Genomic DNA, 24,050 nt, shown 5'->3' on the forward strand with positions numbered 1-24,050 from the left:
TAAGAAAAAATACATCTGTGAGGAAGAGTTATCTTTCTTCTAAATATTTCTTCATGTGAAAAAAAAAATCATACTAATAAATTTGCTGTATTAAGTACTTGAAACATTTAACCATTTTTAAAATCATGTATAACAAACAATTATAAAATGGATTAAAGATATAACACAGTCAATGGTGTTTTATCATCATGAAAGTTTCCTTTATCTCTCTACCATTCCCAAGTGGCGGATACCAGGGCCATGGCCAGTATGCCGGAGACCAGGGACCGTTGAGAAAGGCGGAGTGACAGTTCCTAAACCACCAGCCTCCTCTACGGTCACTGTAAGCAGCACAGCTACCAATAGCAGTGTCGTGATCTCTGTCTGGGGTGGAGAATGACATACCAGACAGATCGTTGTCGGTATACCCAGTGTCTAACATACGGTCACCTACAATAATCAAAGAAAAAAATTACACGGGCACCTATTTCAAATTACACGATTATTATTTACTTCAGATTTAAAGCTTAAAGTATATGGATCCTCTGATAAGAGATTATTCTTAATATTATATAAATTATTATAGATTTGGTAATGTGAAGTATCTTTTTGACTAATTTTTGACTAAATTTGCCCGGCAAGCTATGCTATAATTGTTAGTATTCTACTAAGAAAATATATTTCTTTTAGAAATTCATTAAGGTTCAAGCAACATTTTATATGAGTGAGCAGAGGGTCTATGTACCCAGGGATTGATGCATTTTATTGGATTACATGAACGAAATGTAAAAAAAAATTGGAAAGGTTTCGCCCGGAAGTGCTGAATAATTATTTCTGTGATAGGACAGTAGGATTCTAGCAGCATTTTTCGTGATACAAAGATTTTTTACGTTAGTTTTATTACAATTTGAAATTAATTATCCAAGTTGTAGTGTTGTGACGTCGTAGCTAAGTGTCATCTGTAGTTTAAGTCCAATATTGAAATCTTTTAAATTCATAATGATAGCAAAAGTTAAATCCAAGACTTTTCCGATTTATTTGTGTTACATAACGATATTATAGAAAATAGTGTTAATTCGCGGAATTCTGATCCGTGTACTGCCTTTACAAACCTGGGTAATCCATTCTGTAAAACATAACTTGCCTACGTGTAACAATCAGTTACGTCAAGAAACGTATTACTCTGCTCGAAAGTTCTATTTTATCTTTTCTTTTTAAATATGCAGATTTGAAGCCTTTGCCGAAGGAAAATTGTATCAATGTCTAATATATATTAAAATATAAGAAATGAAGTTTTTTTATGTTCCCAAATCGAAGTTTGGGGACATTTTGTTGTACTTTTTTCTTTCTGAGGTCTTCGTCTTCAGCGGAAGACTTTCTTGTTTTTCTTAGGTTTTTGTTCACTAATTTTCAGATTTATTATTTTTTTTCTCACTGATTTTGTGCCCGCAAGTTTTCAAAATCAACAAATCTAGATTCAAATTTGTATATTTTATCACGTCACTTCCGGTTCGGAAACTTCGATGATGTCCGTGATTTTGACATTTTAACACAGTCACTTTGTCCGGCAATGTTCTAAAAAAACATTGAACATAGAAAAATGAAAGAGCAAGAGACATTTAAGGCATTTTCTGGTCCTGAGAATTTTCGAAAACTCAAAATTGTTCAATGAGGTTGAAAATGCAAGATTTATCATTTCGAATAGATGTAGCCATTTATCTATTAAACATAACGTAATTATCTCCCTAGTAAATGCAACATAATGTTACAAAATGCGTCATTCCCCAAATATCCCGTAAACTATTTTGGAAGCGGTATGAAATTGAAGCAATTTTTTCAATATTTATAAAAAGCAAAACCTCTGATAAAGAATACAATTTCATAATGATGTATCTATTTCTGTATTTAAAAAAAATTGATCGTGAGCTGTGTTCATATTTTAATTCTTTGCTGGAGGCATTTAAATATGCATGTTTTCTGCACAATTCAAGAACATTGCATTTTTTCAAACCCTGTTTTCTAATACTTACAATCTAAAAAAGAAATCTTGATGTAAGAAATGAAACCACTATGTCCCTACTTAATTTTTTTTATATGAAAAGGGTGAAATTTTATAAATTGATATAATCACAGGACTATTTTATGCAAAATGTGAATCTAGCTCTTTTCGGTGAGCATAGAGCAATCAATGTAGAATTATATTGAGTATTATTGCCACCGGAAGTGCGAAGCTATGGCCTGAAAATAGTCCCATCATGGATTCCAAAACACCTTTTCTACAGTATCCTTTGTCCTAAAATATTTCTTTAAAACATATGGAACGAATATTGTATAGATTTCCAAAGATGTCTCTAAAAAGGACTGATCCACAATATAAGGGATCTAGTGGGTGAAATTTTTTTCTGATATCTTCAAAAGTATTGAGAAATTGTAATGTGTAATACATCAATGAAGCAAATTTGTCAAAAATCAAATGAAAGTGTCGAAATATATTATCTCCAATGACGTCAGGAAAGATGAACAGGAAGTAATCAAACATGCTATTTCCCCTTCTTTACACGAATTTGGTTGATATATGTGAACGGAAGAATTAAATTGGTTTTCCGTCCGTGACCTGGCCCCAAGACCATAAACTGAGAATAGACTTAAGTCAAAAATTTGATTTTCAATATCTTGAGCTTTTTTAATGTATTTGCTAAATATTTTGCAATTCTATTTATCATTTAAATTTAAAATTATGATGAAAATCTTGATTTATTATCAAAATTATTTCAAAAGTTATATTGGTTCGAAATTTTGACTTAAGTCTGTTCTCAGTTTATGGTCTTGGGGCCTGAAGTGACAAAAATTGCTAACTGAGATAAAGAACAGTATTCGGTTTCAAAATTCATAAAACAATACAAAATAAGAGCAGGGCAAAGAGGGACCCCTGAAACATCAGGGGTGGGATCAGGTGCCATTGAGGAGTGAGCATCCCCTGCCGACCGATCACACCAGCCATGTGCTCTTTGTCATGATAAAGAAATAACGAAAAAATCCGTAGTCAATTCAGTGTATAAATAATTAACTAGCAATTGGTATGAAAAACGTCAGTCAGCATTTGACTTAATGATAAATTGTATTTGCTGACAAGGTCATTGTATAGACCATAGAACTTACAAAATGATGACTTTAATCGAGACTGTTGATGTTCTTGTTTCATCAACTTGCTTGTCAATAACTTACCTCGTTTTAAAAATTGTTCATACGTAGAGCATGTTCTTGTGTATGCAATCAACTACTCCGTATGCAGGTGGTGAAAGTATATTGCTGCATAAGTAAGGGAAGTTGACGATAGAAAAGTTAAAGTCACCGCGTTTATCATATAGCTTGGTTGTTAGATTACCATTAGTGTCTTTTTCAAGTAAAATATCCAAGTATGAAACAGAAGTGTCGGACGCTGTAGTATCTTCTATCTCAAGCCAGGATATATTGTATCGAGGTAGGAATGGAAATTACCAGTATTAATTGACAATACGTCGTCGATATATCTAGATGTCGAGTTGAAGGCCACAGCAAGTGTTTTCTTCTTTTCACGCATGATTTTGCATAAATTCTGCTTCATATGAATATAAAAATAAGTCTGCTAATAACTGGGCGCAATTTGTACCCAGTGGAATTCCAATAGATTGTTTTAATCCTGATCTCGAAAAACCACAAAGATATTGCAATATGGCATTGGAAGATTTAAATCATTGTAGACGTCATTACTAATTTTAAAAAATGACGCGGTTAATATAAGTACTGATCTTAATCACAAAAGGGTCCAGACTTGTATTGCACCATATTTCAAGTTATCATTACACCTTGTATCACCTACAAAAATACATTGACCAATACTTCCAAACTTTTCATTTACAAAAAAAAAAAAAAAAAAAACAAAAACAAAAAAAAAAACAAAAAAACACATGCCCTGGATAAAGAGTATCTGAAACAATCCCCAACTTGTTTATGTATAGGAAGAACTTGTTCAACCTATTCGCCCTATAGCTACAGTGGCTGGAACGTTATTGTTGACAACTTACACGAACGATCACGTTACACGAACAATTCCGCACGATTAACGCACGATTAAACATGTTACACTAACGATCTTTCATGTTCACGATTCTACACGTTATATGATCTTACACTATTGTTGACGCAAACGCACGATTCTTAACTCAAAATAGTTCAAAATATTTAGGAATCAATATTTTCAAAACGAAATACGCTTAATACTTATTTAATATTTCAAAGAATTATCAATATTATTTCATAGACTTTGAAGAAAAAAACGGAAAATGATATTTCTGTAACTAAATATATGCAAGACTTAATATTTTGATTAAAAATAATGATTTCTAAGGTAATTTTCCGATAAAAAAAACGGATTTTGTTCGTTCTATTAGACTATGTACATGTATGTGGGTCGCATAATTTGATTGAATTTGATATCATGATATGCAGAAAGGAACAAAATTGGCAACATGGAATGATTTGAATTAAAATTACAAATTTTATCCTTATGTTTCCAATGATTCAATATCTGATAAACTGGCCAATTAATCAAAGTTTTTATTTGCAGAAATTTAAAATCAATTAATTACAAATAGGCTCAAGAGATTAACGCAGATAATCAAAACTCCCGAAAATCATGCCGTGTTCATGTATTTTTGTCGACTTATTAGTTACGTAAGCATTGAGAAATGTTTATTTCTTTTTTAAAAAAAATAATATATATATTTATTTTCAATGAATTGATTTCAAGATTATCTTGACCACAACATGCACAATAAGAAGAAAATAATAATTAAAATAAGATTTTTCGAAAAGGCGTTAAAGATCTAAGTACGGTTTATCACAGTATATTGATCGCGCTATTTGACGAGAACTTAGTATTGTACGACTTATATTGCTTGTTTACGGGCGATAATTAGTTCGTTCTGCATTCTATTATGTAAATTGCGCTTTTACATTTTATATGGATTTTAATTAATAAATTAAGAAAAACAAACAAGGGAAATGCTTATTTTACAAATAACATTCTGATGAAAACTTACAAAAGGAAATGTACACGATTCTAAACGCGAAAATTTACACAATTCTAAACACGTATAAATAGTTAAAAATGAGGACCTTAGATCATTTTACAACGTCCTAAATATAGGGAAAACCGATCCTTCGATTGGCGTCGGAATTTCATAAATATTATGGATTCTGTTAAAAATTACGCCAGAAAATGGGCCAGTTTTGGAAAGAAGACGTTTACACCTTACACCTTGTCAGAATCCATCTTTATTTTGCATATTAAAAGATTGGGGGTGGGGGCAAAATGAAAACCATATATCCTTCTGCGTCCTACTATCCAGAAGTGTTAGATAGATTACATGATCAGTACGTACTGCCCCCTGCCGAGAAAGCAATTAACAACATTGTCTTCACAAGTTGCAGATGTTTCATTATGTCACTATAAATGAATCCAAAGCAATAAATGTTGGGAAATGACCATCAATAAATGTGTGTTTTGAGGAGCTTAAATCTAAATGAATTTTTTGACAAGGATTGACCAGGATTCTTTGGGGTTTTCCTCAAAGATGGCGGTCAATGTATGATTTATATACAATGTATCAGAGAATGCATGATCACATATATCATGTATATATTGAGTTACATTTCTTTGTTATGAGAATAAAAATAAAAACTAGAGCAAAGCTCGATGCAAAGCAACGAGTAGGTCTTCCGTCCTGTTTCACCGGAAGTAGCTTTCATTTTCCACAAAAATGAGAAATAACACCCAAACATTCTTTGAATCCTCTAAAGCTATGTTAATTAATGCAAAAATAAGCCATTTTTGCTACTTCCGGTTTAATTAATTTTTAAGCTCCCAGACATATGTTTCGAGAAAACTTGTCAAAAGCGGCAAAATATGCGTTTTCCGACTACTTCCTGTTTGGCCGGAAGTGACGACACTGGACGTATTTTGACAACTGCATTAGATTAAGCTTGACATTTTCCACAACTTTGCTTCTTTAACGCATAACAAATTCTCAAAACTTTTTGATATATCTGGAAAAAACTTTTGGCCCCTCTAAATCCCTTAATTTAGGGGTCAGCCCTTTTTTGACTTATCATTTGTAAGATCTTCTAATTCTGCACAAATTATGTTTATATATATTTAAACAATACATTTTTAGTTTAGAAGATAAAAAGCAAAATATGAGTAATTTTTGGTTCTTTTAATAGTTCTAATTTTTTACCCGTATATAGCGCCATTTTGAATACAGAAATCGAAAAAAAACAAAAACAAATATGCACAACTTCAATCCTTTTATTATCTAATATCAGTAGAATTTCTGCTCCAGCTTTAGCCGTCTCTGAGCCTTTGTCCGGAAACGAAAGTTTAAAGGAAAATAACTCAAAACCGGAAGTGATTTTTTGAAATTTTATTCAGAATTCTGATAGAGTTTATAAACGTCTATAACCTCTGCAAATTTGAGCAAAATCCGTATAGAAATGAGTGAGATATGAGGCCTCAAAGTTGCAGTCTAGGAAGTAGAAGAAAAAAAAAAGAATAATAATTTTTACCATCAGAATCAACGGAAGACCTAAAAAAGTTAAATACATATATAAAAATATTTTTTAAAGTTTTACTTGGATAAGACATGATGAAGTCAATGTGTGATAAAATATATTACAATGCTCTTCGAGCCACGAGTATATTAAATTTGATCAAATGACTGACTTAATGTCATATCTTAATGAAACTCTTAATATTGCTTTTTATTTCTTAAATGTGTTAGAAGTTTGAACATGCTGAAAAACACTTTCCATTTAACATATTAAACATTTTAAAAACATTTTTTCAGCATCTAATGATTATACATGCAAATTGAGATTTACGTTAAAAAGTTCCCGTTCAAGACAACTATGATTTGTTAAACCTCGCAAGCTCCCTAACGATACGATACATGTATAATTATGGCACAATAAGATAATACGTTACAACATGTATCATGAAACAGCTGTCAGCAATTGAATTTGTAACAAGAAAGGAGAGAGCGCAGCGGACCAGACCGGGATTCGAACCTGGGCCCCCCTGAAACTCCGGTCAGGTGCTCTACCAGCTGAGCTACCTTGCCACTAGCGATCAAACCTGGCTGACCGTCACAAATTATTTGATATATATCTATATATTTTCTTTCTTGCTAACCTTCACAATTATAAAAAAAAATATTTTGTGAACCCTTAAGTTATGTATAGGTGAATTTGATTATAATCTTAACAATGTATTTTTTCATTGCTTAATTGTTTTCTATCATTTTGTAACATTAAAAAAAGTTCCTAAGATTTCATGAAGAATTTTAAAATAAGACAAAAAAAATAACTTGTGTTATACTGGTACTGTATCCAGGTATCACGATACCTATCGGGTTCACTCCTTTTATATCGGGTTCGATTCTTGGTCCAGCCATATGTTTACATCATGCATTTCTCTTTTCCTAATACTGTGCTACAGATAGATGGCGATACGATTGGCTATAAACCACTATTTGCATTTTTCTTCAGATGTTGTCGCCCACTGATCAGCTGATACCTCAGCCCTGGTCCTCTTGCGGGCCTAAGGCGCTCCCCACATCCTGACTGCAAAACATTTGTGACACTGGGATTTTTAGTTAAGGTAAGCCCTAGAATATACCTACAATAATCGTTAATACACTAAAGTTTTTGGCTTACCTTGTAATTCATTTTGTAAAAACTGAACATGCACCTCTTTACAGAAGTTGTAGAACGTGAATGAATCGCTAAAGTTTACATAGAAATGATACGCCTACTCTTATTATTTTGTTCATCATCTCTGATATATCATTAAATCGAAACACCCTGAATTGGGTCCTTAATTAATTTCTAGATCCCGAGTTTCTGATTGATCTCGGTGAAAATGAAAGTGTTTTTCGAAAATCCGGAAGTGCATACATTTATATTTCTGAGTATATTTTTATGAATCTAACTCTCTGAAAACGCCTTTATTATTGTTTTGACATTATTTTAATACAAATGATCATTTTAAAGTGCTCAAGGATTTTTTTCAACTCAGTTTTTGTTTTACGTTGTATGTGCGTCATCCTGCGCAGAAGGAGCGAATTTTCAGATCCTTGACCCTCCTTAAATGAAAGTTACTTTCGGTCCTAAAGATAGGAAGACCTTCTCGTTGCTTTTCTTTAGTTATCTGTTACCCTGGCCTGGCAGAATCTATAAAGAACAGGAGAGGTGAAGCACGTTGTGTTTATTTGGCGGGTTTCAGTAGTTATATATCAAACATACAACATATGCATTATTACATATACATGCACTCATTTAGTCTAGGGGATTTACAATTACTTTTTTACTATGACATCAAAATATCACTGACTAGAATAAAACATGTGACAAGCAACTTTCGTTTGATAATTTATCAATAAAATATTCAATAATACCATATCTATTTGTCCGAAACAGCCAAAACACATTCACAACAGTATTTGAGCCTCGTCGGATAGAAATCGACCTTATGGCAAAATTTATCGAATTTGAGATTTTTGTGTATTTCAGTAGTCCATGTAAAATCACGACAAAAACTGAAAACGGAATCAAAATATCTTCATTTATAACAAAGTTATTTCATTTTGAAATTGGTATGTTTGCAAAATTAACTCTGAGCATATCGCAGTTTCTTTACGATTCAATTGTGACGTCATGGTTTATTCTCAGTTGTTTGGTAGGGGCACCTGTTATCGCTGAGCAATCCAAGTGTTCATCATGTCTTAGTTAAACAAAATGCTTAATTAATGACAAAAATAGTTGATCATAATCTACAATCCCAAAAATTGTGTTAACTATATTATAAATCCCTTAAAAACCGAATACCCCCCCCCCCCCCGAAAAAAGATATACTTTCATGTCTTTCGTACCGACGGACAAATGAACAACCGAACTTCCAATTTAAAAAAAATATAGATCTACATGTATGCTGATTTTACGTTTGATCATCTATCCTCAAAGCATGCGAGTTAGTTAACATAATTTGTTTGATTTTACGTAATTCCCATGTAAAGGAAAAAGACACCAATGCGATCGAGTCCAAATTAACAGATGGCCGATCTCAGAAATATCTCGTTTCTTACAGAAAATACATGAACCATGCAGCCAATAAAATCACAGCTAAAATCATGCTACGATAATTATTCTGAAGTTAAATTTTTAAAGAAAAAAATCACATCAATTTGTATATAGTGATAACGTGAAATCAAACATGGTGTAATACTATAGCCTTGTGTCTCAAAATTGACTCATTCTATTAGGACTTTTCCTAATACTGTTTCTACTGCAGCCACATTCTGCTGTGCCTTACATTATCACCCCCCCCCCTTCCCAATAAAAAACCGATCGTCTTTTTATCAAAATTCTATTATCCATAATGTACAAAAATAAATAAGTAAAATTAATAGAATATCATTTCAAACAGTATACAGATCATTGATTGATTTTTGCTTGACGCCGAGTCGGCAAGATTTCAGCCATTATCAGCGGGTAATCTATATCTGTTGCATGCAAAATACATGTGCATGTAGTTGTAAACCTTAACATAGGAAACTATTTAACGTTCCATCTGAAGGATTGTAATTTCAGAATATGTAAAAATAAAAATTATGCATCGTTCGTACATTATTTACTTCGTATATGAGAAAAACCAGCTAATTTTAAAAGAATATTATTTAAATAGTTACATGTAGGGAAATCTAAGTCACGGGAAACATGCATACACATTGGCTGAAATTCTCGATTCAAAAAAATATGCATGCATTATTTTTGGACGATTTGTGCGTATTCTTTAAATAATCACTTCATTCTGACGTTTTAGGCGGAAGTCAGATGATTCTTTATTTTTGTTTTTTATAGCGTATTGTTTATCATCATCGGATACCCAAGGATGATCTTATCTTTTCTCATCACCGGGTGATAAGTAAAAACGAGATCACTCGTGGGTTTTCGACGATAATAGTTTATTTGTGACGCAACATTCCAATCCATTTGAAAAAGATAATTTACATAAAGTTTACAAAATATCTTAGATCAACAGAAAAAAATGAAGTTATTGATATGAATTTCAGAAATGCAAAAATTATAATTTCTTTGTTAACTGGAGTATTAGAAATATATTGAGGGAAAGAAAAACAAAAACACAGGCTATGATGAATTACGATATAAAACCATGTGGCACATTTTCTTTCTTTTATAATTCAATTACTGCAAACGAACTGAATGTTTAAAAAAGAATATTGTTTACGTAGACTGTATTGAGAATTTCTTAATAATTATTTTATTAGGAAATACAGTTAAACCAGTTAAATAGGATAATTAATGCCAGGAATTAGAGAATCGGATTCAGCTGGGGTGCGTGGGATTCTAAAATAAATTATATCATACACATGTATTTAGCCAGAGAGGTAGCCTTGTATATGTGCCGACTTTAGACCCCCCCCCCACACACACACACACACACACACAAACCCATTAACTCTCCTCTCTGGAGAAAAAATAATATTTATGAAGGCATGCGGCATATGCATAGACAACATTCTGCTATCCCGTCTCTAACCCAGTCCGCAAAATATACGTAAAATAGACATTTCATAATTATTTGTTTTCTGATTTTTTTTTTAATAAAAAAATGAAATAAAAAATATTTGAGATTTAGAAGTTACACGTATTAGTTTTAGGTATCCCTTTCTCTTAAAGAAGAGAATTGTATAAGAATTTTATAATGTAGAAAACTTTTTGATGTTATAATTGAAAGTCCTTGTACAAAGCGAAACCATATTCCTGTTTATTCACGAATCACGAACGTAAGAAATCCTGCTCATGTCATGCTCATGTTTTTTGCAGAAAAGTTTGATATTAACGGGGCTCAAAATACTTAACTTAATGGTGAATATTTAGGAACACATTTCACATTTCAAAATGCCTAATTACAATTTATATAGTAGGTTAGGTAATAAAAGCTATTATTTTACATGCAACTTTATTTATTTATTTTTTTTTTATTTACAATTCTTTTAAATATTAATGGCGTAGAAGGATATGTTTCACAAACCGGACCCATTTTTTTTATATTTATACAAAATTTCATTCACACAAAGTGAATAGGATCGGGCAGCAGTCAAAGCCTATTGTAGCCCTCTCCATACAAGGTCAAGATGAACACCATGGCCCCTCTTTGAACAATTTCGCCAGCCAAGTTAAGAAATTTAAAATCATAGATAATCCATCGTCGGTATATTTTATAAACTTACAAAATAAGGAGTGAAATATTTAAGAAAATAAACTGATAAACTGTAAGTAATGGAAGAGAGACAAAAGATAGGGAACAAAAAAACTTTTTAAAGAAATGATTCCCCCGTGTTGAGCCTCTTTTTGCGTCAAAGGGAAGCAACTTGCACAATTTATCGAATCCAGTCGCTTCGGACAATGCACACTTCTCAGATAAGTCAGTCTACGTGTTTCCATTTGAGACTTACTGATATATGAAGAAATTGCCTTACACAGTAGTACTAGTATTACTTGTTTCCTGATATCTTTGAATATTGATGTTAGAAAAATGCGTTTTGAAAGTTGATGAATCGTGGCCTTTGTTCATCTTGTACTGGGAATGGCCTAATGTTGTTTTTGTTTTGGTTGGTTAATTCCTATATAAATTTGACATTATTATTACACGTTTATTCATTCGAAGACATGAAACATTATAGTATATCTAATATAATATTGTGAATATATTAATCTTGAATGAATGAATACACACGATGATAGTAAATGAAGATCACACACTAGTACTTTATCAGTACATGTGCGATTTTCTGTGCCAGATACGCCTCCTTTGGCTAAAATTTATACTCTAAACTACAATAAAAGATATATTCTGTACTTCCTCAGTAATTCATCATGCCAATTTTGCTTTGCTATATGTCTACCAACTTAAACTTTATCTGGTGTTAGATAAAACCTCACGTCTTCTGCTGGTTGAAAAAAATAAATGTAGATCGGACTCGGCATTCCTCTGGCCTGTGTTTACATTGATCCATGGTAACAATAAAAAAGTTAAGGCTCTACGAAGGGAAACACATTTAAAATTTGCTTATTTTATTAGTACATATTTAAAATGATCCGATTTTTTAAAGAAAAAATCTTTGAACTGCAGTTGACGATGTCTAAAACATTCCTTAACGTGAAAACCATGTGTAGTAAAAATACCGGGAAATCTTTCTTAACTTTATTCGTTTATTTCTCATTATGACGTTGCATACGATAAGGTCGATTTCTATCCGACGAGGCTCATTTGTTTACGTTTTGCCTCAAACCGGAAACAGATTACAAACTCTAAAACATGACTCTAAACCGAGCAAAACAACTAATTCCGGAAACAAATGAAATTTTATACATTCGTTAGAAAATCAAATCTATACGTTTAGGAAATACTTTCTGTGATTGTAAACATTACAATTCTATACATATAATCTGTTTACTATTGTTTAAACTCAAAATAAAGACTTTACACTGAACTCGTACCACGTGACTAGACCATGCTGCTGCATCAAAATATTCACAAATACATTGAAATTCACCTAATCGCAATATTTCGAGAAACAAATGTTTTATATCAAACATATTATATATCAAGAAAACGGTTACAAACATGTTAACATGTATAAATTTGAGTTCTTACCTATAAAGAACAGGAGAGGTGAAGCACGTTGTGTTTATTTGGCGGGTTTCAGTAGTTATAAAGTCCAACCCAAAATATATCCCACATTCCGGATTTACAATATGATATATATAAACTATATAACCTGATAGATTATACAAAAAAATGGGGGGTGGCTGAAACCCAATATAAACTACGTCACATATCATTAAGGTCTTCCAACTTCCTTCGGAAGACCATATTGTTTTTCTTCTATTTTTAGGTCGCCTGAGTTACTCAGGTGACCTAATGCTATCCGTTTTCGTCTGTCGTCGTGCGTCGTGTGTTGAGTGTTGTGTGTCGTGCGTCGTGAACATTTGAACATTTTCAGCTCCTTTTGTAAAACCGCTGCACCAATTTCAACCAATTTTGGAAAAAATATTTATGGGTAAAGGGGAACACAGATTGTGAAGTGCATGATCCCCGCCCCCTGGGGCCTGAGGGGTGGGGCCAAAACCACAAAAAATAGTGCAGTCTTTAAAATTCTTCTTCTATACTCCTGGACATCAAGCAGTAAAACTGTTGGAATGGATGTAATGAACATTGAGTCCTCTACCAAAATTGTGAAATTCATGGCCCCAGGGTCAGGGGTTCTAGTGCTCGGGTGGGGCTATATAGATCATATAGTGAAAATACATTATTTCTTTGAAATTCTTCATTTCTGTTTGTGGGTATTAAATAAACTAAGCAAGCACATAGTTATGATGAGCAAGAGTGCCTCTTTCAAAATTTTTGAATTTTATGACCCCAGGGTCAAGGGTTCTTATGTTAGGGCGGGGCTCTTTTCGTTGTATAGTGAAAATGCATTTATTCTTTGAAAATCTTCTTCTCTACTTCTGGGTATTAAATAAACTAACTAAGTACAAAGTTATGACGAGCAAGAGTGCCTCTTCAAAAATTGTGAATTTTGTGACCCCAGGGTCAGGGGTTCTGGTGTGAAGGTGGGGCCCTATTGAGTGTATGATGAAAAGCATTAATTCTTTGAAAATCTTCTTCTCTGCTCCTGGGTATTATATAAACTAACCAAGCACATAGTTATTATTATTAGCAAGAGTGCCTCTTCCAATATTGTGAATTTTATGGCCCAAGGGTCAGGTGTTCTGGTGTTAGGGCGGGGCTCTATTGATCATATTGTGAAAATGTATTATTCTTTGAAAATCTTCTTCTCTGCTTCTGGGTAATAAATAAACTATGTAAGTAAATAATTATGAGCACTTATGTTTCAAATAAACTATGTAAGTAAATAGTTATGTTGATCAAGAGTGCCTCTTTCAAAATTGTGAATTTTATGGCCCAAGGGTCATGGGTTCTGGTGTAAGGGCAGGGCTCCATTGATCATGTTAGTGAAAATGCATTAATTCTTTGAAAATCTTCTTCTCTGCTCATGAATATTTAATAAACTTAGTACACAATTATGATAAGCAAGATTGACTCTTCGAAATTCTGAATTTTATGGTCCCAGGGTCATGGGTTCTGGTGTTAGGATGGGGTTCTATTGAATATGTATTGAAAATACATTAATTCTTTGAAAATCTCTCCTTTGCTCCTGGGTTTTATGCCAATGATCCAAGTATACATGTATATATTTATGATTAAGAAAGGTGCACCTAGCAAAATGGGTATTTTTATGCCCCCCTCCCCTCCATGGGTCAGGGGTTAGGGGGAGGGGGTACAAAGTCTGAAAATAGATTAATGCTTTGAAATCTTTTTTTGGTATTAATCAACAATTTTATGATAAAATTTGCAAAAATTCGATATAAGTGTCCCCAGGATCAGTGGTTCCTTTGGGATGAGGTGCACAACTACTTTTAAAGTGGAAGTGCATTTTCTCTTAATGTTACTCTGATCTACCTCTGGGTATTAAGTAAATAGAGTAAGCATGCTAAGTCTATAATTATGATAAGCAACGGTGCCTCTTTCAAAATTGTGAATTGCGAATTTCATGGCCTCTGGTTTAAGGATTTCAATCCCTAATGGGACCAAATTCTCTACCCTTAAATGTACGTCAAGTACACAATACTCTGATATTATATTAAAGCATTTTAAAGTGGAAAAAGATTGTCCACGAGAAATTTTCAAAAAGTTCATTAACTAAGGAGTAGTTAAGTAACAAAGATTGCATTGAAGTCTATAAGAAAAAGCGTGTTTTTCAAAAATAAAAATTCAAATAATTTGAATATCAATAAATCCTGTGGTGGAAAGATGCATTGAAATATTAAAAATAGAATGATAATTGAAATCGAATTTTTTACCAGCTAATTTTTTTTTAATTGATTTTTTTTTAATTAATTAAAAAAGGGGAGATAACTCTTACCAACATTCGATGTCATGAATTAGGACACATCCCACTAAACATACTTATAGTAATAAATGAGAACTATGTCTAAATAAACTAAGTATTGAATGCCTACAGTACCGACCGGACACAACCTAACACCAGAGCGAACCCGGAGCGGACCCCGGGTTCGCTTCCTGGGTTCACTCGGGGTCCGCTTCGGGTTGGCTTTCAGAAATTTTGGGACCGCCCCGTGTGCGCTTTGGGTGCGCTCCAGGTTCGCTCCGCGTTTGCTCGGGGTCAGCTCTTGGTCCGGTGTTCGCTTCCTGGGACCGCTTTACGCACTGATGCGTGAAGCGGACCCCACTTTAATCTCACCGCCAGTAAGCCCCACCCCTTGTATATTCCAATACAGTAATGGTATTGTGGATCGATCATTTTTTTCATGCGACGATGCAGACATGTACATTATACATGTAAACAGTAATATTATTGAGAACATTGATTAATTTTCTAAAATTCAACTGTACATTCGACGTAGATTTAAATGTACATGAAAAATTGATTTCCTAGATTTCTCGACCCCGAGAAATTCAAACTAAATTAACAAATAGTTATAAGGCATTTATTTTTCTTATGTTATAACGAGAAAACAAGAAAAAAAGAGGAAGAACAGAGTGTTGAATTGATTTTCAGTGTATCAAATGGTGTACAAGTGAAACTGATGAAAGAAATCTAAACTAAATACCTTTTAAATTCATGCTTTATATAGTTTAAAAATACAGTTATTATTCCTTACGTTCTGCTAAATTGTCAATAAATTACATGTAACCTTTTGTACATCTGATATATTTAGATTTCATTTATAGTTGTTACACATTAAAAGTTCGTAATAAATATTTACCGGAGATTTTCTAAAATAAAAATTGCACCGAATTTTGGAGCGAGTATGATTTTTATCAGAATAAAGAAAAAGGCAAATAATAATTGTTCTCCCGGCCCGACAAGAATATGTCAATATATGATACTTTTTCACACACACATGGTCTTTAAAAAATCTAATTATTTAATAATTTTGTTTATGATTTCTCAAATAACGTTAAATTATTCAAGATTTACATCAAAATTGTTGATCTTCTTGATCTTTTATGTTTTCAGTTTCATTGAATTTCTTCCTATTAGGGGTGGAAAACTTTAAAACACGAACCAATTTTAATTGTTTGAAAGTTGTTGCACAATACTTAAATGACCTATAAGGCCCGTGGACCTCTTGTCTATTATTATTATTATTATTATCAATATTATAACTTCATGTTACTTACAGTGTATAACATTGTAACGTTTTATATATAAATGAAATTCTTTGATACTGCGCAATTGAGCAAATGATATTACAGGAAAAAGGCCCTAAAAGCTTTGAGGAGCCTGTAGGGAACATCTATAAGGTTCCCTGTTAGAATTAGCACTATTTTCAACTGATGTTATACGATATGACATAATTTAGGACAGTATAAGCATTTTTTTATAAACCATTTCGTGGTTTATAAAGCTTTAACTTTCCCAAATCTTGCTATATTGTATGACAAAAGTTGAAAAAACTTCATTCCCTAAATGCATATGAAAAAGCGATATTCAAAGACCATAAAACACGAACTGGTAAAATATATTATAAAATGACATTGTGATTTTTATTATTTGCATCTCTTAAAGGTTAATGTGTATGAATCAACACCTTTTTTTCATTTTGTCAACATGTTCATCATTTGAATTCATCAAAGGACAAAAGCTCTTAAACAAAGCTTAGTGGGCCCTTTTTATGTGCCATTTTACTTTAGAGTACATTACCAAATCGTTCTCCTTTGGTACTAGTTAGAAACCAGTGGATATTTCTAACTAAAAAGCACGTTATCATCACATTAATCAGCATAGATTTGAAACAGCTGAATATTCTTGAATTCCATGGATATCCTAAATCCGGAAAAATCGTACCGAACCTTCTTTGAGTTTCGTTTATGTAAATCCAGGGGAAAAGATATTTAGATCGAACAATCTGATGGTGGATCATAGTCGGGTGCGTTGGTGGAATATATGTTACTTCTTGTGTTAAATCTGTTCGCAAAAAAAAAAATGAATTTGTGTTCTGTGATCCTATTGCCATAATGATCAAACTTTTTGTTTAAAAAAAATTAATACCGCATTAAAAAAAATACAATAATAGTTTCATTGAAATATTAATCAAAAAGGTGTTTTTACATGGCTTTCAATACCTGTTTATCTGTCTTGCATGAATGTTAAAAATGTTTGACACTTCTATGAATGACATGTCAAATTCTCTTTCCTCTCCCGTGTTAAAAAAAAACAAATTATGTATAGTTAAATATTTCTAAGTGACACGACTTTGACTAAATGATACAAAACCTGCAGATCAGTCTTTTATAGTGAGCACCTTTGAAAATGTTTACCTGGGTAGAACTCACGTGGCTTTGAGTATTTTAAATAATTTATTCCACAAGTGGGTTCAACATGGGTCATACAGGTAAATAGTTCTCACTTCCAAAGGAGTACATTGTACTTTTTGAAACTTTTTTCTTATATTTTAAAGAGGCAGACTATAGTTTTATTGTGTAAAAACTACAAAAGCGACAATCTTCATTTTTTATGCCATATTTCACTTACATTTACTTAAGAGTTAAGTGTACATGCTAAGTTTGGGGGAAATCTACCGTCCAGGTATTTTTGAGTGACCGTCTCAAAATACAGATACATTTACTATTGGATTAAATAGAAAAATACCGATTTTTAGCACTTTACAGCAAATGACAGTCTATACAAATACTACGATAGACATTTTATTCAAACTATTATATTTGATGAGTAATACTATATTATACAATATATGTAAGAAACACAAAATTCTATCTTCTTGTTACCAGAGGGGGGATCTCAAAATGCAAAAAAAAACCTATTTTAATAGAGCATTACAAAATATGAAGTACACAAGGAATTCACATAAAAACATGATAAAAAATATTGGAGATATTCTCAAATTCATAATCCAGTGTATTAAAAATTTACAAAAAAAAATTAATAAAATCTTATTTGTGTTTTAATGAATTATTTTTAAACTTATTCCTAATTAAATCAATTCCATGCCATATACATATTGTCCTGGATTGAAATGTAATTGAAATAGATCTTAAATGGATTTCTTTCAAAGTTCTTTTAAACTTAATTTATCTATTCCTGCTACAAAATATCTGCTCTAATATTTAACCATTACCCTCTCATACGGAGTTTTGTTTTACAATATGCCCTTTTATAGAAATTACAATGAATTTTTTTAGGATGTGGTTTTAATATCTGTAAACTGAATAAAATTTAAATTCTAACAAGTAGAATAAAGTTTCGAGTATTAACCCCTTCACTTCCGTACCGGTCAAATTGACCGGTGGCGCGTTAAAACACGACTTCGCGAAAATAAGATCTCCGTATCTATTTTGTGGTAACATGAAGGTATATAAGCTATATATCATCTTTTTGGAAATTTTCTCTACTTTTAAAATATCTAAAAAGATTATATCTTGATTGCCGGTATTTAATCGATTTTACGTTGTAAAGACAAACGAGACTTTTTGAAGATGGCGTAATTTTCCAAAGCGATTGCCGATTTTCCAGACGATTGACAATTTTTTTCCTGATTAACTTTATAAGAAAGCATGGTATATTCTTAAAGCATATATTCTCTACTTTTAAAATATGTAAAAATTATTGTTATTACTTTAAGGTATATTTTAAAAACAAGATTTTCTTGCACTTATGTGTTTTTTCTCGATTTTATTCGTAATATTTAAACAAAGCTCAGTTTTACGTTTATTTCTGTGTTGAAATAGGGAAAACAAAATAAAGCTGGTAAAAGTAGAGAAAATTTCCTTTCCAACAAGCCCTTATAGGCCTTCTTACGCTCAGTATTTTCTTAATTACGATAATTTGAATTTGTGACCTTCGCATAGTTTTTATGGAAAAATCGGTCAATATTTACATGTAACGTCAAGGTCGATATTGTTGCGTCTTACTCGAAACAACAAATTCTTTTATAAGACTTTTTTGACCATTTAAATATATTTTTTACTGAAATAAATGCATAATACTTAGAGAAAAAAGTATATAATAGTGTTATGATATATATTTCAAAAAAAAAAAAAAAAAAGATTTCAAAAAACAAATTATAATTTCGTTCTGCCTTTTGTGTTCAGTGAATGTTAATTTATTCATCTACATGTGGGCCCTAATGATGTATTTTTCATGAAGTGATATACAATATTGATAAAAATTGTAGATTTCCAAAACGTCGGTCTTTACTAAGAAAAATCAATCAGATTTTTAATATTGTTGTATCTTGTTATACTGTATACTTATTAATTTGCAATTTAATTAGATCTATATTTAACAATACAAAAACTCGTATTTATAAATAAATACGACTCATCACCGTATGAGTTGATACGAATTGAAATAAACACGTGTTTCCGCTGTGATAGCTGTAAACAAAAACATGATCTGAAATCTGAACGTCAATTTTCATGATTATTTCACGACGAAGATCCTCACATCAATGAATCAAATAATACGGACATGCCTTTGGTATTAGCAGGTGAGAATACGTGTATATTGACTGAAAAGTTTAAGTTTAAAACGCATTAGTTCACGTTCAAAAGAAAACTAAATGTACACATGTACTAGATCTTTATGTTTCAGTGTGCGTGTTTCGTATCGTTCAGCCAATTTTGCATTGTTTTTGAACCTTGATGCTTTTGACAATCACTCGTAAGTTCAAAGTAAAATAAAAGTTGTCATAATAATGGATAGTTGTTTTCAGTATCTATGTACCAGTGTGTACATGTACAACTTTCACATTGAAATTTTAGGGTGCTTTCACCATATGCAACAATACTTTCATCCATGAATACCCACTTTCTAAGCTCACCATGAACTACGAAGGTCAATTAATATGTAAGGACACCAATGAACAGGTAAATTTTTGTTTTGGTATTGAAAATTTCTGTATTTCTAAGATTTCAAAAAATAAAGTCTCATGATATCGCATTCATACAAGTTTATAAACATTTGATTTATATTTTGAAAAATAAGTGTTTTAAACACATAATACTTATGATGCTTGATTATTCATACAGACACATTATTTAAACATGTAATATCTATCTGAATGAATGCCGAGATATGGAACAAGCTGTTTTTATAGACTGCTGTTGTATTTCCAATCTGCATAAAGTATGTGGTTAGCATTTCATTTTCTCAATTTTTCAGACACTTTCCAATTATGGTACATCATATACATGGGTGGTCAAACTCACTGGATGGTTTATCAACACTCCCATGCTCACGAACAGCCTTGCCCCAGGAATTTTGCCCTGAAGTAACATTGCAGTCTATTGTCTCCTTTCTTTTTACAACCCTGGCAGCCATGCAGGTATGAAATCTATGAAAGCCATGAAGGGACATAGAATTTTTAAAATTTATAAAAGTAAACAGAGTTCTTGATTTATACAATCCGTTCTCTCGGATTGACAATCTGTTATAACAAATTGCCAATTCATTCTCACAGATTATCAATTCGTTCCCTCAAATTACACAATCCGTTATCTCAGATTGTATAATTCATTCTCTTAGTTTAAATGATTCATTCCCTCGCAAAGTAAACCCTTCCCATGATTTCGTTTAAATTATTTATCTGTACATATCGGATATGGTAATACATGTTTAAAAAATAGAATATTGTAGTATTTTACATCCTAACTTTTATTACATATTACGGTCCAAAATGAGAAAAATACATGAACATTTTCAAATCCATGTGCCAGTACTGATATTTGTACAACAAAAAATCTTAGAGGTTTTTGTGTTACTTGTATATTAGAATAATTGAAAGTCCTAGATAGTAAAAGTGAATATGGGTCCTGTGTAATCATAATATTTATAAAATAAATATACATTGAATTAGTCATGTTAGTTATGAAAGAGGTTGGAAACGACCGGTTGCTGAAACAAAATAAATAGAACGCTCTTATTGATTAAAATGGTTGGATGTATCTGTACATATATGTAATGAAATTCAAGAGCACAGATTTCCAGAATCATAAGACCGACGTTGTAACAAATCGAGATGTTGAATTATCAATCTGTGAAAACAAATTACCGGTATGTAATTCGAGATCTCAAATTATGAATCAAGGGGGCGAATTAGTAATCCTTAAGATCGGATTGTGTAATTCGAGATCTCGTATTATAAATCGAGGGAACAATTTAGTAATACGTGGGATTGGATTGTCTAATTTGATTCCATATCATTTTTTACTTTTTTGAAAAATTTACGTGTCCCTTCCTGGCTTTCGTAGCAATCTAATGCCAGATTTTTTTTACATGTTGCGATAGCGTAAACAGAGGTCTGGCTTTAGTCAGATTGCCATATATGCTATTTGTTTTAGTTCAGTAATTTTACCATGATGGTTTACTACAAGGTTGTTGAATTATCAGTCCTGATACATTGACTTAACAATATCATTTAACTACTTTGATCACATAATAAATACAATTCTAATTTTAAAAGGAAAATCAAATAAATGTAGTAATTTTAGCATTCTTAATTTTATTTATAAATATAAATTTATATACACAATGACATGTATCTGTTTCAAAATACTTAAATCTTTTACAGGATAGAAGCTGATCACTTGTGCTTGGCAGCAAATAATAATGTCTTGGACAAGTCAAAGAATTTCCTCCAGTCTTACAGAGAAATGACAGTTGATAAAAGAATGGCGGACACAAAGTAAAAGTGCTCTTCAACATTTTGTTGAAGATTTCAGTCTGATTTGGAATTCATCTTGCAATATTTCTGGATTTGTATATTTGGATATAAGCGTCAAATTTTCAACTTATTGCCTGAACAGTTTTGCGTTAAATATTGCCAATGCTATCTATTATTATTATTTCCCTCCAAGATAACATGTCAAGTCTTTATTGTACCCCTTAAGCTCTGTTTTACCAGAAAAATCTTGTAATGAAATCATTTAGTTTTTTTTTCTTGTTTGATTAAATCCTTGAAAATAAAGATTATTTTTAATGGCATCAAGAGAATGGATTTCTTGTTTAACAAAAAGATAGTATACATGTTTTGCTACGGCTTTGTAAGAAGACCAGAATTCTTTGCTTGCAAATTTTGTTGTTCGCCATTTTTATTACGTCAACTATTAGATGATTTATCCATGTTTGAAGCATTTCAAAATTGATATTTACTTACAGTTTAAAGCAGAATTCTGTACTGATATGACCTTGATCCCCTGAAGAACAAGAGTGTCAAGGTCATTTTTTAATACAAAAATGTTCTTTCATCTTTATGGCCCATATCTTACAAACAATATGATGAAATATACAAAAAGTGTCTAGAATGTGTCCAGAATGTGAAATAACAAACATGTATATAGCCAAAAACTTTAAAATGATGTTGCTTAGCAACCACTTAAAGGTCATTAAACAGATATTTGAACTAGAATGATACATGGATATTGCAGTTCTGATCCCTTCTTGAGAGTATATTCAGAATTTTCCATTTCAGCATCCATTGTGTAAAATTATGGCAAGAATATTGAAAAGTGTTGAAAAAAATTTATGAAACTTTTGTACTTATTTGACCTTTGACCACCTAAAAATAGTTCTAATGAGGTCAAACTTTAAGCCAATTTATCTGTTTTATGTCCCTTGTAATTTTATGACCTCACATCTAACTTTTATATGTGCTGGGATGCATAAATTTGTCTAGGATGAGTAAAAAATGAAAATTTTTGCCCGAAAATTAAAGAATTCTGCGTTGCTAAGCAACCCCTTTTAAGTAGTTATATGCAGAATTGAAAAAAAAGTTTATATGTTTCATGTAGTACAGTATAATGCTCTTTTGTGGGTATATCCCAAATTTCCTATTTCAACATGCATCATACTTAATATTTAGCTTAAAGATGAAAAAGTATCAAAAATTCCCATGAAATGTTGCACTTAATTGACCTTTGACCTCAATTTTTACTAATAAGGTCAGTGGTTGAGTATCTAAACAATCATAAAATATCATCTGTAAGAAATTTCCTACAAAATGGTATGCATTATGCCTAGCTTTCCCCTTTGATAAAAAATTTAGAAATAATTTAATAATGCCATGTCAAAAGGCCTCCAAAATCACGTAAAATGCGCCGGAAGAGAAAGGGTTAAATATATCGTTTATCAATTTTCAAACCGATTTGCTCATACTACATGTACTCTTTATTCAAAAAATTAAATTGTGCATCATCGACAGTCACACATTTCTTTCCTATACTACATGTATCCTCACAACAGCTCCCAAGAGAAAGAGACGGTATTTGTTTACCTCTCTCTCTCTCTCTCTCTCTCTCTCTCTCTCTCTCTGTTATTGATCGTCATTCACACGTTCGATTTCTTGTACCTACCTAGGGTCCCGGTAGCTGGTCCTCCAAGAAAAAGTCTGTAGTTTTTGGATTCATCAGCGACAGAGAACTGGTTGTATAATTCATAGAGCTTTGTCCCATTCGTCAGTGTGATGGAGACATAGAGGGAGGAGTTCCTTCCCTTGGTAAGCTTATGTATTACGTCATTACCTTCAATATATTATCATCGTGTTTAAAGCATTTATAAAGCAAAGTATGTTTATTTTAGCATTTAAGCATTGAATTCATATTTTTGGATGTCTTCGGTCTTATAACACACCTGGTTGTGCCTTAAAAATGAATACCGCGCGTTAGCGCGGTATGATAAGAACCAGGAACGATAGTATTGTTCTCCCGCCTAGCTCTAAGTCAATTTTAAAAAATTAACATATTTGAATGATTTTCAAAATTGTTATAGATATTTATATGAATTTTCAAAAAACGTTACTTTTTTGGGATACCAAAGAAAGATAGCTCTATAATTATGGTA

At 32.0% G+C, this 24,050-nt stretch overlaps 1 protein-coding gene and 1 long non-coding RNA gene across 2 annotated transcripts in view; one reads left to right on the forward strand and one right to left on the reverse strand.

Annotated features, from left to right (window-relative positions):
• Positions 1-213: 213 nt before the first annotated feature.
• LOC134245892 (fibroleukin-like) overlaps positions 214-24,050 on the reverse strand; it is a gene marked incomplete at its 3' end in the record, with an annotated part of 35,061 nt that continues 11,224 nt past the window's right edge. Inside the window, exons 5-6 of the mRNA XM_062728132.1 lie at positions 23,564-23,731; positions 214-429 (exon numbers count right to left, since the gene is read on the reverse strand). Coding sequence (XP_062584116.1) covers positions 214-429; positions 23,564-23,731 — 384 coding nt within the window. The remainder of the gene's footprint in view (positions 430-23,563; positions 23,732-24,050) is intronic.
• LOC134245891 (uncharacterized) lies at positions 19,494-22,612 on the forward strand. The gene is made up of 4 exons (XR_009987541.1): positions 19,494-19,701; positions 19,976-20,080; positions 20,376-20,538; positions 21,784-22,612. It is a non-coding gene; the product is annotated as an uncharacterized LOC134245891 (long non-coding RNA).

This window comes from Saccostrea cucullata, unplaced genomic scaffold, assembly GCF_032062105.1.
Source record: "Saccostrea cucullata isolate Sc308-1 unplaced genomic scaffold, CSIRO_AGI_Scuc_v1 ctg2194, whole genome shotgun sequence".
In the NCBI taxonomy this organism is placed as follows: domain Eukaryota; kingdom Metazoa; phylum Mollusca; class Bivalvia; order Ostreida; family Ostreidae; genus Saccostrea; species Saccostrea cuccullata.